Raw genomic sequence first — 17,556 nt, 5'->3', positions numbered from 1 at the left:
AGGAGGAGAAGGAGGAGGAGGAGGAGGAGGAGGAGAAGAAACCCACCTGGGGCTCCAGATTTTTTTTTGTGGCAGAACCTGGAGTCCTTTCTTGACCCCTGCACTGCCAGGCCTTAGTCAACAGACCTGCAATGGTTCTACAGAGTAATCAGCCCATTAGGAACAGCAGGGCCACAAATATCACAGAAGCACCGTATTTTGAATGATAGAAACATTAGTCATCACTAGTAAGTAAATCCTATGACCAATGAAATTAACTTACCTCTTCAACCTTTTTGACCAATGGACGTGAATTTCTGATGAAAGTGATCTTACCAAGCTTAAATTCGTAATTAGGAATTCCTCTGAAAATTACAGACAAGGAGAAAGGTTAGTTCCAAGGAGGACTAAGATTTGCTTCTGACAATCAAGAGGAAGGTGGAAGAGACAGCAGTGCCTTCTTGGTAAGTGTCTGGTATACACTGCTTTGCCCTCTATGTACTGCTAAGAGGGAACACAAAGTAAAAACACTGGTCATGGGATAGGAACTGTGGGTACTGGTCTAGCCTTAGACTTCTTCTGAAAGTGCTCCAGTGCATCCTACTCCTGTTCTCTAACTGGTCACACATACAATAGACAATTAACACATCCCTAGTCCTACCAGGTAGCCACCAAAAGAGAATTCACTATGAAATCTGGACAGACACCATTGTGCTCTACCAGGGTCAGGGAGCGAATGAGAGCTTGAGCCTACTCAGTAGCATGCTGGTTTGTCTCCAACACTGGAATGAGGCTCTCCTGCATCCTGTGCTTCGACACAAAGTCCATGTGTCAAACCTTTCTTAGAAAATGGCAAATACTCATCAGGGACAAACTAGGACAGATCTACCTTTTGATGTCTCCAGGCTTGATTGGGGAAGGACTGGGCTCGACCCCTTTTTTCTTTCCATCCAGTCTATTCCCAGAACCAGAGAAGGCCTAGACAAGGAAGTCAAGAGGGTGCATGCTCAACCTCAAGAGCAAGAAACCATGTACCTCTGTTTAGAGACCCCAGAAAGACAGAGCTGGTGCACTGCCAGATCTTCTCCAGTGCTGACAGCCAAGATACCTCAATCAGCCCCTCAAGGGACTGCAGGAAGCCCAAGAGCTCTCTAAAACAGGCAGCAGCAGTGATAGCTGACCTCTGTTGCAAATGCTTGCCAGGCCCCTCCCTCCTCCCCACATCTCTAGTCATACGTCCTCGTCTGCTTCCCAGCACTTTCCAGCACCTGCACGCGAGCCACCTCTGCCTGCTCACCAGGGAGCCTGGTTAGCAAACATGCTACTTACTTTCAAATAGTGTAGGCAAATAAAAGCAGGGTGTGCTTTCAGAGGTAAAGCAAATATGCTACCAACTGTTGAGCCTAAAGGAAGTATTTATTATACCAATTTGACTTTTTAGTAGACATCCCACACATACCTAGAGACCATTCCCAAGTCCTATGATAGGCATAAGTTTTGAAAGGAACAACAGAAGTTGGAAGCCTTTCAGGGTTGTCAAGGTTCCAAGAGAAAGTACATATTAAAAGGTCTGAAGGCTGGAGAGATGGCTCAGTGCTTAAGAGCACTGGCTGCTTTTCCAGAGGTGCTGAGTTCAATTCCCAGTAACCACATGGTGGCTCACAACCATCTGTAATGGGATCTAATGCCCTCTTCCAGTGTGACTGAAGACAGCTACAGTGTACTTATATAAATATAATGAAGGAATCTTTTGTTTAAAAAAAAAAAAAAGACCTAAATCTGTTACAAAAGAAAAAAAAAAAAAAGGTAATTGAGCAAGTGCTTGATTTGTCTGCTCTGCTCATTTGGGTACCCAGAGCTCACGACTTGTTAATGCTCATAAATCATCACTGAGAATAGTTGCTGGCGTCAGGATGCAGAGAGGCACACAGTGCCTGGTACTCACCCGGAAGCCCACCTCTCCAGCATAGCCGCTGTGGTCAGCTTCTCCCTCCTAGCGGGGAAAAGAAAGAAACAGGACATGAGCTTCCTGGAATGGTGGTCAGCTTTCCTCAGAGCCTCGTTCCACAGCTGCCCATCTCCATCAGCCAGAGCACACTCTCCTCAAGGAGGCAAGCCTCCTCCTAGGAGCAAGGACCACGGCCCAGCTAGCCCCTGCAGAGTCCACACACAAAATACATGACCAGACCAGCAAGTCAGCTCACCAGGTAAAAATACCTGCCGCCAAGCCTGAAGACCTGAGTGCAATCCTTGGTACTCAACGGTGGAAAGAGAAACAACTCCCAAAAGTTGTCCTCCGACCTCCACACATGCATGGCACACACACCTCAACATGTTTAAATGTAATTAAAACAAACAAAAGAAGCACAGGTACAAAAATATCAGGAGGAGCTCAAGGAAATGACTTACTATTGACTCCTCATGCTGCACTGGTCTTTCTGGCTCTTTGTATCCCAAGGGAGCATCAAAATCCACCTGTGTTTTGAAAATAAAGGTTAACTTCTGAGACGCAGCCACTCTGCCTCCTTACCTAACTGATACAACAGCTTGAGAGTCCGGTTGTCCCAACAGTAGTGCTTTACACTGCTCAACATCACTACAATGACATGAACACATTATAGACACACAGCTATTGTTGGGAGCTCTGTGTGTGTGTGTGTGTGTGTGTGTGTGTGTGTCTATAGTTAAATATAACCATATCACCATGGAAGTGTGTGTACCCATTACCCCAGGGAAGGTATTAATAGTACTACAACAACCTACACGTTCCTGGCAACCATTAATCTCTCTTCCCTTTCTAAAGTCTGAATCCTTAGCTATCAATGTAAATGAAAGGAGGCAGAAGACAGTGCAACCTTTTTTTTCCTTGACAACCAGGAGTCCTGTCAATAATTTGTTTCCACTTAGCTTTTAATACTGTAACATTCACCCTCTGGTAGGCCTGAAGTGAGTGTGGATCTAACCACTTTAAGTACAGTCAACTGCCACTTCTATTCCCTGGGAGGGAATACTAGATGAATGGCCACCTCCTCCTATTCTGACAGCATTTTCCTCCTCTTCCCCTTGTGTGACACACTCATGGGTTCTGACCTCACTTATAGTGGAAAGTCACTCACATTCATGTCACATTCAATAATGGATACAGCCTTGTCAGGTTTGGTCTCCATTACCCGAAGCTCATAGATCTGCAAAAAAACAGGAAAACGAAGTAGTATAGTAGGGGCTGGCAACATGGGCAAGCATCACACCTGCATCAAACCTTCCAGCACTGACAATGCTGCTTCAGGTCAGAGCCAAAGGTACTGGTCCCCACATGTTGGTCTAATTCCACAAGCTAATTAGCACCATACTGCAAGACTATTCTGGTCTAGCTATTCATATCTAATTTAGTCAACACCTAAAATCTAATATTCTAATATTGTACATTCTAAATAAATTCTAGTATCTAAAATCGCAATCTGGTTTATTCTAAGAAAAGAATTAGCTAGGTGTCTAAGGAGACAAGAGTAAGAATGATCACACCAATAAAGCTAAGTCTATCCTTCCAAAATGATAAATGAATTGCACTGCTTGAATTTAAGGGGGGAGGGTAGGAGATGGGGGGGGGAGGGGGAAAAAAGAAAAACACAGAAAAAAGAAAAGGGAAGAGAAAAGAAAAGAAGTCGGGCTAAGGTTATACAGAGCTCAATTGTTTCACACACTGACACCTACAATACCAACATGCATCTGCAACAGTGTCCACATGGAGGTCAGAGGTTGGTTCTCTCCTCCTACCTGTGGGCTCCAGGATCAAACTCAGATCACCAGGCTCACAGGACCAGCATCTTTACCTGCACCTCACCAGCCCTACAGCTTGGCTGCAGAGCATTCGTACAATATTTGCAAGGCTGTAGGTTCAAACCCCAGCATCCCAGAAGCAAATAATAAAATGAAATGGCAGAGGCTCCCTAGTAAGGTAAAGCACCAGCTGATGACCTATGGCAGCAGGGTTGTAGGTTCAAGGTTGGTCTGGACCACAAAGCAAGTTCCTACTCTCCTCTCCCTGCCAAAGGTTTATCTGTCCTTTTATCTAAGCCAAGCCCCTTGCCATGTTGGGAAGGGTCTTGATTCTATTGAGTTTCTAAATCCCATCAAATAGCAATCAAATTAACCACCATGAAAGGCTAAGGAGATGACTCATGAAAGGCTAGGGAGATGACTTAATATAGACATTATATATAACTATCAATACTGAGTGAATTAGGGCTTTAAATGTGTACCCAGAAAAATTAAACAAACAAACAAACAAACAAACAGCAGGTAGCAATTAGGTGATAAAAGCCACTTTCAGAACACCTCATTCAATACTAGAATGGACAATGACTATGACTCATTGTGGATTCAAACATTCTCTTGTGGAGGGTGTGGGGACTCTCATGAAACCTTGAACTCACAACCATCTCCTAGGTGGTAAGATTACTAACATGTACCACCAGGGTCAGCCAACAAAGGCATTTTTAACACATAAGAAAACAAATGAAAGAAAGAGAGGGGTGGGGGAAGAAAGAAAAAGAGAGGGAGGGAAGGAGGGAGGGAGGGAGGGAGGAAGGAAGGAAGGAAGGAAGGAAGGAAGGAAGGAAGGAAGATTTTTTTCTGAACATTTTGCCTGCATGTATACATGTGTACCACAGGCACTCCTGGTGCCCACCAAGACCAGAAGAAAGTCACCAGGCTCCAGAGGCTACCCCTGAGGCTACCCCTGCCCATAACTTGTACAGAACTCCACTGATGCAGCTTCTCTAAGTCACATCCTGGCTCACCTATGCTCCTGTATTCACCGCATGAACACTTTGTATCACTAAAACACTTGGAAGGTTTCTTAGCTGTCGTTTCCCTCTCTCTGGTAAACAGGCACAGCAGCAGAACATTTTAACAGGTAAGGCAGCCAGGCTCACCTACCTTCTCATTGTAGTTGATAGCAATCACGTCTCCAGTCGTCAGACAGGCGAAGTTTCTCAAGGCATTTTCTAATCTGCATACAAGTTGTCAAGGTAACAGGACAAGCTGCATGCCTTCAATTACACACTCGATTACTACTTCCAGTGACTCTGGAAGGAACGGGTGTAAGGGCTGACCTCAGATGAGCAGACTGGCTCCTACAGTTACTTTGGCAGGCCCTGGCAAATGCTATGGTGCTTCACACACCTCTGCTCTACACTGTCTTTGTTCTCTCTCTCTCTCTCTTAAAGATTTATTTATTTATTAGATGTAAGTACAACTGTAGCTGTCTTCAGACACTCCAGAAGAGGGAGTCAGATCCCATTACAGATGTTGTGAGCCACCATGTGGTTGCTGGGACTTGAACTCAGGGCCTTCGGAAGAGCAGTTGGTGCTCTTAACCACTGAGCCATCTCTCCAGCCCCTTTGTTCCTTTTCTCATCCCTAAAACAAAATACTCAACCAAAAGCAACATTAGGAAGGATTTCTTTGGGCTCAGTGTGCCCTAAAACAGTTCATCATGAAGGGAAAGGGCATGTGGGCAGGAAAGGCTTGCGGCTGTGGTACTAGATGTCTAGGCACACCTGGCTGGATCAAAACGCCGAGAAATGAAAGCTCTCAATTGGTTACCCTACCTTCTCCCTTTAGTCACCCTGGGACCAGGATCACATGATGGGGCTCCCCACACGCAAGTGGGTCTTCTTTTTAAAAAATACTCACAAACAAGCCTACATATGTCTACTATGTGATTCTAACAGTCAAGCTGAAAATAAAAACTCACCATTCCGTACGCTGAGCCCGCCTTCCCCTTATCAGTCACACCCAGGAACAACAGTTAGCCAAAGGGATGCCCTTTCCCCATGGTAACAGAGAAAAAGCCTCCTAGGAGAGATAGCTTAGCTGTTAAGAGTGAGAAGACCCAAGATTGGTTCCCAGCACCCACACTGACAGGAGGTTACAATCACCTCTAACTAGGGTATCTTTTGGCCTCCAAAGGCACCTAGACTCACAAGCACATATCCACACACATACACATAATTTAAAAGATAAAACAGGGGCTGCAGAGATGACCCAATGGTTAAGAGTGTGTACTACTCTTTCAGAGGATCAACGGTTCGTTCCCAGCACCCATATTAAATGGTTCACAACCACCTATAACACAAGCCCTAGGGAATCTAATGGCCTTTTCTGGCCTCCTTGAGTACCTGGATGCACAAACATCCACACAGACATACCCATAAGATTCTTTAAAAAATCTCTTTCATAAATCTACATTATAATATAGGAAACCACAAAGATCCTAAAAGGTGACGATGAAGACAAGACCCATCCTACACTGACAGTAAAACATTGCAGTTCATTCTGATGGACAAATTAAGTAGATGTTGCCTGCCTGCAGGACAGGATACCTCTACCACTGTCTACACTGTGGAGACAGGTATCCATCATGCCCCTTTGGCTAGGACCCAGACAGCAGCAGGCTCACTGGCATCCAGGTTTTGACCCTTGGCACAACAGCCTGCTTCTGACAGCGAGTGGAGAGAGGTGACAGGTGGCAAGAGAAGTAAACATGGTTTCTGTCCATATGTTTGCTTTCAAATGTTCTACTTGTACATGTTGCTGCTTGAGATTTTTGTTTTTCTTCAGAAAGTCTTACTATGCACATCTTGACACAAAGGATGTCCCTCACTCACATAGGTCACGTTTATAAATACACATACCCAGCTTAACCTGAGAGGCGAACATAAAAGAAAAAAAAACATTTGAACGAAAACGTAAAACTTTTCCTTCCCCCTTGCTAAAACACAGAAAGGGTACTCCCCAAACCTTTATTGTCTTACTTTGAATGGGTCCTACCTAAGTCTGAGCATAAAGTGGGCTTGATCACCTAGTTTATGCTGAACCAGAGACAAGGGCTCCACAAAGGGCTGGAGACTGAAGAGCCATGATGCCTTTCCACTGGAGAGACTGCATATTTCAGTCTTTGTGCTAGGTAGCCACAAAACTAAAAGAAGGCTCTGCTCTGGAGTCTAACAAGTGTCTGCAAGTGCCTGGCGAAGGCCAAAGAGCCCAAATGACATTACTAGCAATCATGGCTTCAATCAGAAACAGATGTGTGGTTCCCCATGATGTTCAGTGACGAGCAGGAAGCCCTCCTTTACCGAGGAACTCTTACGTCCAAAGGATACACAGCTTTAGGGTTGGTGATGTCCAGGAAGTCTGGGCTCTGAGGCTGGAACTTAGAGTAGGTCGCCACTTGGAGGTTGACACTTTCTACCTGAACCAGGCCCCCTTCCTCCAACAGCAAATTCTGCATCATCTGAAGGCAAGAAATCAGCATGAAACTCCTGAAAATCAACAAACCTACAAGGTTAACATCTGCCAGTTAGTACACTGAGGGGGTCTAAGTCTTATTTGGGTAGAAGGGCCCAGGATGAAGACTTGGAACAAGCAAACAGTGCTATGGAGCTATGCCATAGAAGAAAACAAGTGAGGGATGCACATGGAAAGCAGACCAAGTAAGGGATTCAACGGAGGCTGCGTTGTGACTGTCTGCTGAGGCCACCGGACAGGCCACCAGTTCCAGCCTCCTGCACACCATGTTTCCCTGGGATGCTTACCTCCCAGCTCCAAAGCTGCCCCACAGGCAGTTTTCGTGGCCCTGAAGCAATCAAGACCACACTTACAATAGAAAGACCACACAAGGAAAAGCTAGTCATGGAAGGCCCCAGATGTGTCTGCTACTAAGAATCATAAAAACACTAATACACATGCACTGATAAACTACCCAATAAGACAGATAAGGACTGAGGACAGGAACAGAAAGAGATGAACAAAGGCTGTGAAAATCTAGCTTGTAGGAAACCAGGCCACTGTAGTACCAGAAGTCTTAAGTCAGAGGCAGAGAACCATGGGTCAGGAAAGAGGGATAGGCGACAGGTCTCAGAATGGATTTTTGATAATTTTATATCTTTTTAAAAATAAGTTGAATAAACAGATGAATAAGTAGAAAGAACTGAAGAGTGAATTTCCATTGGCCTTCCCTAATACCTCTCTACCCCCTTTAATTTTTCAGGGTCTGTGAAGGTTTGTATATGCTTGGCCCAAGGAGTGGCACTATTAGAAGGTGTGGCCCTGTTGGAGTAGGTGTGTCACTGTGGGTGTGGGCTTTAAGACCATCATCCTAGCTGCCTGGAAGCCATTATTCTGCTAGCAGCCTTCAGACAAAGATGTAGAACTCTCAGCTTCTCCTGCACCATGCCTCCCTAGATGCTGGCATGCTCCCACCTTGATGATAATAGACTGAACCTCTGAACCTGTAAGCCAGCCCCAATTAAATGCTGTCCTTACAAGAGTTGCTTTGTTCATAGTGTCTGTTCATAGCAGTAAAACCCTTACTAAGACTGGGGCCCAATGCTAGCCCCTTCATGCTAGGCTACCCCAAGCAAGCATGTCCTTAGGGATGCAAATCCCCTTGAGAACATTACAAAGAAGCAAGGACAGAGGGCTAGGGTGCAAGTAGGAAGGTGCTCATCTGAAGAATGGGGCAGCCAGACTACAGAGGCTCCATCCAGTACACTGTGCTAAAAGGCTGGGAATGACAAAAATGGAAGATAGCCACTCCTCCAAATGCCACAACAGGCTGCTAAGGTTTTGGCAAGTGAGGGCTCTGTGACCCTAAGTACAAGTTTCCCAAGGGTCAATACCAGCCTGGTATAAATCAAAGCAGTATAAAGTGGTCAGTTAGGAGGAAAGTAACTGTGGCATGAGGCTTTGGAGCACATAGAACACGGGGACGGATGCAGGCCTGAGTGAAGCCTACAGCTTCCCCCAGACAGAAGCAGGACATAACCACAGACAGTACAAAGCAGGAAAAGGGGCCAGACCAAGCCAGGGGGAACAGACTTCTGAAATGACTTGAGGACAACAGGAAGCAAGAGGACCTGAAAGTGCACTCTCTCCCTGGCCCACTCGTGGGCACTTTGATGCAGACAGCATGGCAGGCCCAAGCCTGACGGCACTCCAATAAGCATGGGTCAACAGATGAGGTTCCAGCAGCAGGCTAGCACTTCCTGCAGCTTGGTTCTCCCTGAAACTTGGCAGTTTAGGCTGGGTAAAGTCCACTGAGCAGCCAAATGAGATAATCTGTGTACATGCCCCCTGTCACCTGAAATAGAAGCTGGGGGACAGTAGGCAAATGCCTGCTCATGCTATGAGCTGGAAAGCCAGCCCCAAACGGCTGGGAAAACAATCTCACATTCCCACAGGCTTCCCTGTGGCATCTCAGAGAAAGAAGTGCAGATAGCTTCCCAGGCTAAAGATGTCAAAGAATCTGTAGCTCTTAACTGCACACCAGGAATTTAAAGGGAGAATCTTCAGAGCTCAGTGTTGTCTACCTCACACTTCATCTCAATAGGTGAGCCATAGGGCCTCTGCAGGAAGAGAAGTGCTGAAAGAGTCACTGCCCTACACTTCACCATCCAGTGCAGCTCCAGTGGCCAGGCCTGCTGCTACAGCAAGATGCTGCCTTATGCAGGGGTCGACACAGGACAGTAAGTGATGAGTGTGAGTGGTAAGCATGTCAGATCTCAGCTTTAGTAAGAAGTCCCACAGTGAGTCAGGGCAAGGAGATGGGCAACACAGAAAAGCCTAGAAGCAGGAGGTGCAAGTCCAAGCAGGGCTCCTGCTGGGGAGGACATGGACATGGCTCGTCAAGCACCTTGCGGCCCAGCTGGAAGGGGTGGCAGTGACAAGAAAGAAACGACCTTTAGCACTTGAATCACAAGTAACTGTAAGAAGGAAAAGGTACTCCTATGAAATGTGCTGGTCACCGTGACAGAGCAAGCAGGTGGGGACTGAGCTTCAGAGCACTGTTCTGGTGCCAGTGGGGCCTCCACGAACAGCAGACAAAGTATGTCTGTGTCCTCAGCCCCATCCAGAGCCTGCCCAGGGCCTTTCAGGACACCTGACACCACTAAAGCACAAAGACCAGGGTACAAGCTTCCCTGTGAAGGCTTCCTAAAGTTGAGCTTGTCAACTGGGCTAGGACTGAAAGGAGAGAGAGAAGGGAAGCAAGGGTGCTATGGTCCCCAAACCACACTACAGAATGCTTGCCACCTCAGCATCCTCCCTGAAATGTTAAGAACTTCTGAGGAGCCCTCGATGAGGCACCCAGGTCTGTAAGGACACTCACCCTTCACATCAGCTTGACTGTGTCTACACAGCTAAGCATGAGTTTACATGGCACAGCACACTGCTGAAGATGTCCTTTTACTGAGCTGTTCTACTTGAAAGGACTCTCAGGCATGCACACACATGGAAAAGGGGTGTCCCTAAGGGACAGACCTTCACAGCTCAACTCACCCAGTGGGGGAGGTAACAGATGCCTTCATCAGCAACAAACTCCAGTACACCACAGTGTGTCATCCGATCTGAATTCTTATTGGTCAATTTAAATAGCATAGGATAGGTAATGTTGAGCCGGCCTATGAACAAAGATGTTATAGCACACAGTAAGCACCACACCTACCGTTCCTGTGAAGGAAACCCTGTCCACCCAAGGCCCTCCCGTGCCGTGGCCTTGTCCGTCCCCTAAACTTCAGCGCCTACTCCCACATTCCCCTACCGCCCTAGTCAGTGGGGTATCACTGCAAGAACACACCATGTGGCCCTAGAGGAGCTCGGCGACTTAGTCATATAGCACCAGCATAAACATGAGTTTCTGAAATCATGATTCTTAAAAGTAACATGTTCACTTATTTATCGGTAACTTAAGTGTCAACCATGTGCCACACACACACACACACACACACACACACAAATCTTTTCATTTAAAGTTTTTTTTATATAGATAGGTGAGATTGTAAACCAGTACACACTGCAGGCACCATGGGTGGAAAGGGAGAAAGACCAGGGAATACACTTCCCAGCCCCTAAAGACACAGCTTTCCAGGTCAGCTACCAGACACACAATTCAGGAAGGGGGACAGCTAAGCAAAGGAATGGATGAGAAGAACTCAGCCAGTTCAAGGAATGACCAGTAATTAGGCAAGACGGCTGAGGTCAGGTGTGAGAGTAAGTCAGGAAGGGAGACACTATGAGAACACATGGAACAGAGACAAGTATCAGGCCAGTGGGCAGCCCTAGCTCAGAAGGTCACAACATGGCATGTCTCTGAATTCCAGTGGTCTATGGGTTAATGGCTGCACAGAGGGCAGGAGCCAGCAACAGGACTAGTGGAATGCTGACTCAAAGGCACAAAGGCAGAGAGAGAAGGGCCTGGCCACATAAAACCAGAAAAAGCCAGGAGACCAGGGCAATTGTTTAGTCTTCCCAGAACAATGAGGACACACTATCATTCCTCCCTTTTTAATTTATTGGAGAAACTGAGGCATGTGGATAAAGTAACACGCCCTAAGTGATCATGCTCAGGAGTGGTGGCGCTGGGATCCAGACTTAGTTGCCGAAGTCAGAGCTCTGCCACTTGTCAGTAGTCTGCAGTCGTCAGGTGAAGCACACACACCGAGACTCACTCCATAGCCCTAAATGGCCTCTACCTCAGAGGCCTGCCACCACCGCTGCCAAGAAAAGTCCGCTTAGCATCAGGAGGCTAAGGAGACTTCTGGCTTCTCTGTAAATGTTGAATGAATGAAGTCAATCAGGGAAGAGCTTGGGTAGGAAGCTCCAGAGCAGCCCAGAAAACTATCTCACTGTAGAATGGAGGAGGTCTTGCCAGGACAAGGGTGACTGAGACAAGTGGCCCAGGACCAAGGAGTTAGGGTTAGGCTCTTTGTCACTAAAACAGCTCCAACCATGGAAGCTACAAGTTGACCCAGAGTCTGGGTGCTGCAGGCCAGGCTCCGCCAAAGATCTGAGGCAGAGGAAATTCAAGGAAACTGTAGCACCCTTTAGCCACTGACTGATGGGAGAGCCTGACTTCGAGCTCCCCAGTCCTCTGAGACATTTAATTCCTACAGCCTGAGCAATAACCTGTACCTCACAAATCAAGACTCCCTTGGTCTTACTTGGTTACAATGGGCTTCTTCCACCACTTAAGAGGCCTCAACAGCTGAGCATGGTGGCACACACCTGTAACTCAAAAAGTCAAGGCAGGAAGATTTTAAGTTCGAGGTCATCCTAGTTAAGTTGGGTGAGACCCAGTCTGAAGGAAGAAAAAGGGCTTTAAAGGGCTGAGGGTCTAACTCAGTGAATAAGCATGCATCTAGCATGCCTGAATCCTTAGTACTGCAAAAGCAAACAAAGAGAGGTCTGAGAGGTCGCTCTAATCTGGTCTAAATCCCACGGATTCAGTGACAAAGTATCTTCCTGGATACTCTGCTAAGGGACACACCCGGGCTCCTTGGTCAGCTCACCCCAAAAGCAAGACCGAGCACTCATCCTGTCTTTGTAATGGCAACCTACTGTGAACCCTATGATTCTATTCTACCTGCTGCCTAAGAAGCCTCCGCTGGACACGGTCCCACCTAGAGCTGGTTATAGGTCACCTCCCCACTTATAACCAGAACTATCACCACAGCTCCAATGAATGGTACTGATGGTGTCCCAGGTTAATGGAGATACCATGATCCAGAGAAGCTAAGCCAGTAGCCGAGAAGTTCAAAGCCCAAACACAGCAAAGTAGAATCTATTCTCTGCAAGTCCCCACTACATCTCCATAACCGGGCCCCACAGGATGAATTCAGTATGGGAACATCTTCAAGTTTCCAAAGCAAAGAGTGTGTCCACAATTAGGGCGGTTCATAATCGGAGAAAGCAAGCCTGGGGCTTTTCTCACAATGGCTTTATTATCTGGCACAGGAAGAGAAAGTGGCAGCTCAACCTTTGGCTTCCTCAGGATACAATGTCACACTGGAAGTGAAAAACTCAGGTTTGGGAGATCTGAGTCATGCAGTCCTCTTGTAGAGCAATCTTTTTTTTTTCCCCCTTTAGGAGACAACCTAGTGAGCCCACGCCACAGCCTGAGCTAAGCAAGCGCTATGCAAAGTGCTGCTCCTTTGTATCTAGACAAGTTCTGGAGACAAGCCAGGCACTGGGGAAGGGTTGGGGTGAGAAGAAACAGAAAGGAGCGCCCTTTATGGAGTGGGTGCCTATAGTGCCCTCGCATTGGAAAGCACAACCACCTTCGCCTCATCTAAGGTACTTGCCCCTGGTTGCCTCATCTAAGGTACTTGCCCCTGGTCCTTCTAGGCCAGCACACCCTCCAAAGAGGATTCCGACCACATCCTGACAAACGTTACCTGGAATCTGAGTACAACGAAAAGCCCATGCCCATTTCTGGCTTCCCGTACTTATATAGAAAGTACTTACTGAGTTGATCGAGGGCTGAGGGCGGCATAATTACTGTGAAAAGAATATTTCAGGAATATTAAGTAAATAGAGACAAAAGGGTAGAACAAAGGCAAGATGTATACTTTCTGATGCATCTTTTAAAAGCTTTAAACAGTGGTTTGGGGGTAGCCAGAATTTCATAATGACTTTTCATAAAGAATCTTACTTGAAGTAATTTACTTTTGTGCTCTGAATGGCACTTAGTCAACAAACGTAATTAGCACCTTACTCCCACCACCCATGCCTTAGGACAGTGACATTTTTACTATAATGTTAGTGTCTAGTGCCCACATGCAAACTAAGGGCTATAGAAGGCTACAGGGCTCATAGAGTTTAGGGCAGGAAAGGTTACTATTCAAAATAAAAACAGGCACATACTCTTCCCTCCTTTCTCCACATCTGACCTGTCATTAGGCCCTGCTAGCATGGACACGGAGAAGCAGCGGTACTGTGTGGAGAAGCGGTTCTGGAAGACCCGGGGAATCGGGTGGTCAAACATGTTGAAAGAAAACTAAAAGAAAGAAAGAAATGGTATTATTATTAAAACAAAGGCACTTTAAAAAAAAAAAAAAAAAAGGGACTGGTCATCATGTCCTGAATTCCAGTGACCTTGACTTAGCCTCCCACATAACAAATGTAGGACAAATGTGCACTGTATCTACCTCAAAGGTATGTTTCTTTAGGCCAAGCACTAACATAGCAAGTCATCAGTGCATATAAATGTGGTCAAAGAACACAGCAACTAACCAGAATGTTCTTTTGACTACCTCGGCGGCACAGTGAACCTCAAATCTTTCTTGTGCCTCCCAGACTCACCCCTCAGGTCCAGTTCCCACTATCTACAAACAGTGCAACTTTACTAAATATAAAGCCAGGCCTTCCCCTCCCACCTTTCTGCTACTATTCCCTATTCTCGAGATCGAGACTGGGCCTCACATACACTTCACAGAGACCCATTACTGACCATCCACCATCTCCTAACCCGATGCTCCTGTCTCTGGACTTGTAAAGTCCACCTGGAGCCCTTTCCCCACCATCCTTAACTGAGAAGTCACCTCTTTTCCCGAGTGCCTACCACTGGTGTGGCTCTAATCTGGGTTTAGGGGACATCACTTTAGTAATGTTTGGGTACTGAAGCTAGATACCACCTCTGCCCTGGTGAACCTGATATGAAAGACAAGGAAGGTAACAGTCAAACACCTATGCCTGGGAGTTTTAAACACAAGAAGCAGGTGCCGGGCCAGAGAGCACCCGAGAATGGATGTTAGCCAAGTGTTCAGGAGGAGACCCTCATCAGCAGGCTTCCCTTGCTTTGGCAAGGTCAGAGTTAGTTCTCCAGGTGCTCACAGCACACAACAGACCTGCACACTGCATACCAAGTATTTTCTCATACCAGCCAGCAATGTCAAGACACAAAGAACTACATCCAAGACAGTCTGCCGACCTTCACACGCACAGACGCAGACCCAAGCATACGGACTCATGTACCCACCCATAGGCCTCTATTCTCAAGCCCACGTGCACACACCAACATCCCCCACCAGTTCTTCGGTTACTAGCACACAAGTTTTCAGTCTTTTATCTTTTTCTTTAAGCACCAGAACTGTGTGATTTGGTCTTAGGTGCATAACCTATAAAACCCTTGAGTGATGGGGTTGGGGTGGGGGGGGGGGGGGGAGGAGGGAGTGTGTGTGCTCATCAAAGTTCCTTCCCTTATGCCATCCATCTAACCTACTGCTTCTCTCTGGAACATAAACAACATACACGAAGTATGCAACACCCATAACAGTATCCTTCCAACTCAGCCACCAATGAACATGAGAATCTGCTCCCCCTTCTGCTTCTACCATCCATGTTACTTCCTTTAAAGCTCTGATGCCTAACACATCAAGCAGTCATACTGGTTATGAACTTAGATATTGACTTAACTGTGACACTCACGATAAAATTCTACTAACCACTTCTTGTTTTTAAACAAACAAATGGCACGGAGTCAACACTATATACAGGAGTGATGAGACATCACTGCAGCCAGATGGGCTTGACTTCCAACCTCTGAGCCTCAATTTCGTGAGTACCAGCTCGCTAAGTTTTAGTTCTACCGGTTAGTAAAATAACTACTTATGCTCCATGGGGATTGCAGGAATTAAATAAGTATATGTTGATAGAAAAAAAGCGCCCCACATATTATCTACTGTCGTTATCGCAACGTGATGAACACAATGTGACATACATCCTAAGACATGATCTCTACTAAAAGGTCAGGGAACTTTGGCTGGGCTTAATGTCCTTCGGATTCTCCTCCCTCGCGCCACTCCCCAAGAACTCTCCAGTAACTTCGAGTTCATGGAAACTTGTTGCGTGTCGAGCACTTATGAGAACAATCGACATAAAGTAGCAGGTCCCTTTCTACTCTCGGGGGCTGCTGTCCCGCCGAAAGGCATTCGAGTCATGACTCAGACAAGCTAAGAAAAAAAGAGGCGGCTCGTAATTATGGATCCCACTTGGGACAGAAGCTCTCGGGACAGTGGAGGGGACCGACGCAGGCCCGGGTGACTCGGCACCTCCGCCACCAGGTCCAGGCCCTCCCTGCCAAGCTCCAGGAGTAGCTCTGGCATCACCCGGTTCGCAATCCCCGGCCAACTCACCATGACTGACAGCGTTTGGTGATGCCGCTTCTTTTCCTGAACCTTACAATAAAAAACCCACAGCTCTCTCTGCAGTCGAGGCCACCGCTCTGAAACCCAGAAACCGCGAGAGGCTCGCCGGAAGTGACGGAACACCGCACGGGATGGGGTACGGAGGCCTGGAGTCAGCGGCGGAAAAACAGAAAGTCATGGAAAGGCCTGAGGTTTGAAAATTATTTAAAGTAAACATAAAAATACTTGATAACTGATTTCACAGGACAGCGATTATTTATAATGTTTAGATAGTACTCCCTTCCGAACAACTTGGTAGGAGCCGTTCTCGTTACTGACTACAATACCCAGAATGCAGCTAGAGTTTCCGGCGTTGACCCCCGCCATCATGGATTCGGGCGGAAGTAATCTATAGCGCACTCTAATTCGACGAACAGTGTATTGGAAACGTAGTTGCCGCCTTCAAATGTGTGACTGAATTTACTTTATGTCTAAGAGGATATTGTTTTCTAAGTATCCCAGGGTCAGATAGTAGACATTCCTTCCCGAAGTAAAGATGTCCGCCAAGCGTAGGGAGTTTTGGGTAACTGGAAGGTAGCGTCAACCCGAACAACAAGGTTCGCAGCCTGAGTAAAGATGATGCTTCATTTTGAGGGACGGGCGGATCTTATCCAGCTGCGAATAGCAGAGCATTATGGGTTGTCCCCAGTAGGACCCAATCAGAAAGGAGGAAAGGCTAAGAACTATTGGCTGCTGGCGTGGGCCAATCAGAAGAGCTGTGATTTGGCGGGAGTCTTGACGAGCTCCGGGGCTGTCCGTGTCTCAGCGCCAGCTCTAGGTATCCGGGCGCTGTGGCTATGTTCGTGACCGATTTCCGCAAGGAGTTCTACGAGACGGTCCACAACCAGGTGACTCCCATTCCACGATCCTGATCCGAACCTTATCTGGGGGCTGGGGAGAAGAGGGCGAGTGTCCGTGGATGGGCCGGGAGGTCAGGGAGTTGCCACAGAGTTTGGCGTCCCTGCGTTCAACTCATCTGTCCGCGTTTGCTTCTACAGAGGGTCCTTCTCTTTGTGGCCTCGGACGTGGATGCCTTGTGTGCTTGCAAGATCCTTCAGGTGGGCTTTGAATACCTTAGGAAGGTAGGATAGGAGGGAGAGGTGACAGATCAGGGTTGGCCCCAGCGGGGGGTGGGGCACAGAAGGGGAGGGACCAGAAGGAGCAGGCAGGAGGTGAGGAACCCAAAGGATCCTCTCTGACCTATACTGGAGCTAGAGAAAAGTATAGTGCAAAAAGTGAGACAAGTTAAGTAGTGCTTTCTACAGTAACCCAAGTGAAGTGGTTTCACTTCTGAGTTTGTAAATGACCTCTCAAAGATGAATTTGAGAGAGGAGATGTGACCACTGGGAGTGATATGATAGGGAGTGCAGGAAATACAGGAGCCCCGGTCTATTAGAGAAGGTCGTTAGTTTGGGCTTTGACCACAGTGTGTCTTTTTGTTTGTTTACTTTGGTTTTGTTTGGTTTGGTTTTTCGAGACAGGGTTTTTCTGTGTAGCCCTGGCTGTCCTGGAGCTCACTCTGTAGACCAGGCTGGCCTCGAACTCAGAAATC

The 17,556-nt window shown here is 47.0% G+C and overlaps 2 protein-coding genes across 4 annotated transcripts in view; one reads left to right on the top strand and one right to left on the bottom strand.

The window, feature by feature from the left end:
* Positions 1-16,059, bottom strand: part of Ufd1 (ubiquitin recognition factor in ER associated degradation 1) — a 23,616-nt gene extending 7,557 nt beyond the window's left edge. Inside the window, exons 1-11 of one of the 2 annotated variants that reach the window (XM_021209227.2) lie at positions 15,954-16,059; positions 13,684-13,816; positions 13,285-13,317; positions 10,321-10,442; positions 7,146-7,276; positions 4,918-4,990; positions 3,096-3,164; positions 2,389-2,454; positions 1,925-1,972; positions 869-957; positions 263-344 (exon numbers count right to left, since the gene is read on the bottom strand). In XM_021209227.2, the coding sequence (XP_021064886.1) occupies positions 263-344; positions 869-957; positions 1,925-1,972; positions 2,389-2,454; positions 3,096-3,164; positions 4,918-4,990; positions 7,146-7,276; positions 10,321-10,442; positions 13,285-13,317; positions 13,684-13,816; positions 15,954-15,956 (849 nt within the window). In that variant the 5' untranslated portion in view covers positions 15,957-16,059. Of the gene's footprint in view, positions 1-262; positions 345-868; positions 958-1,924; positions 1,973-2,388; positions 2,455-3,095; positions 3,165-4,917; positions 4,991-7,145; positions 7,277-10,320; positions 10,443-13,284; positions 13,318-13,683; positions 13,817-15,953 lie in introns of those variants that run through there. The other variant, XM_029544659.1, reaches the window with a different exon arrangement.
* A 346-nt stretch (positions 16,060-16,405) lies between these two features.
* The window catches only part of Cdc45 (cell division cycle 45), a 35,258-nt gene continuing 34,107 nt past the window's right edge, over positions 16,406-17,556 (top strand). For both annotated transcript variants that reach the window (XM_021208984.2, XM_029544430.1), the window contains exons 1-2: positions 16,406-16,852; positions 17,003-17,062. In XM_021208984.2, the coding sequence (XP_021064643.1) occupies positions 16,802-16,852; positions 17,003-17,062 (111 nt within the window). In that variant the 5' untranslated portion in view covers positions 16,406-16,801. The remainder of the gene's footprint in view (positions 16,853-17,002; positions 17,063-17,556) is intronic.

This window comes from Mus pahari, chromosome 12 (genome assembly GCF_900095145.1).
Source record: "Mus pahari chromosome 12, PAHARI_EIJ_v1.1, whole genome shotgun sequence".
Taxonomy (NCBI): Eukaryota; Metazoa; Chordata; class Mammalia; order Rodentia; family Muridae; genus Mus; species Mus pahari.
Note: the sequence above shows the minus strand (reverse complement) of the source record. Positions and strands in the feature narration are given on the sequence as shown.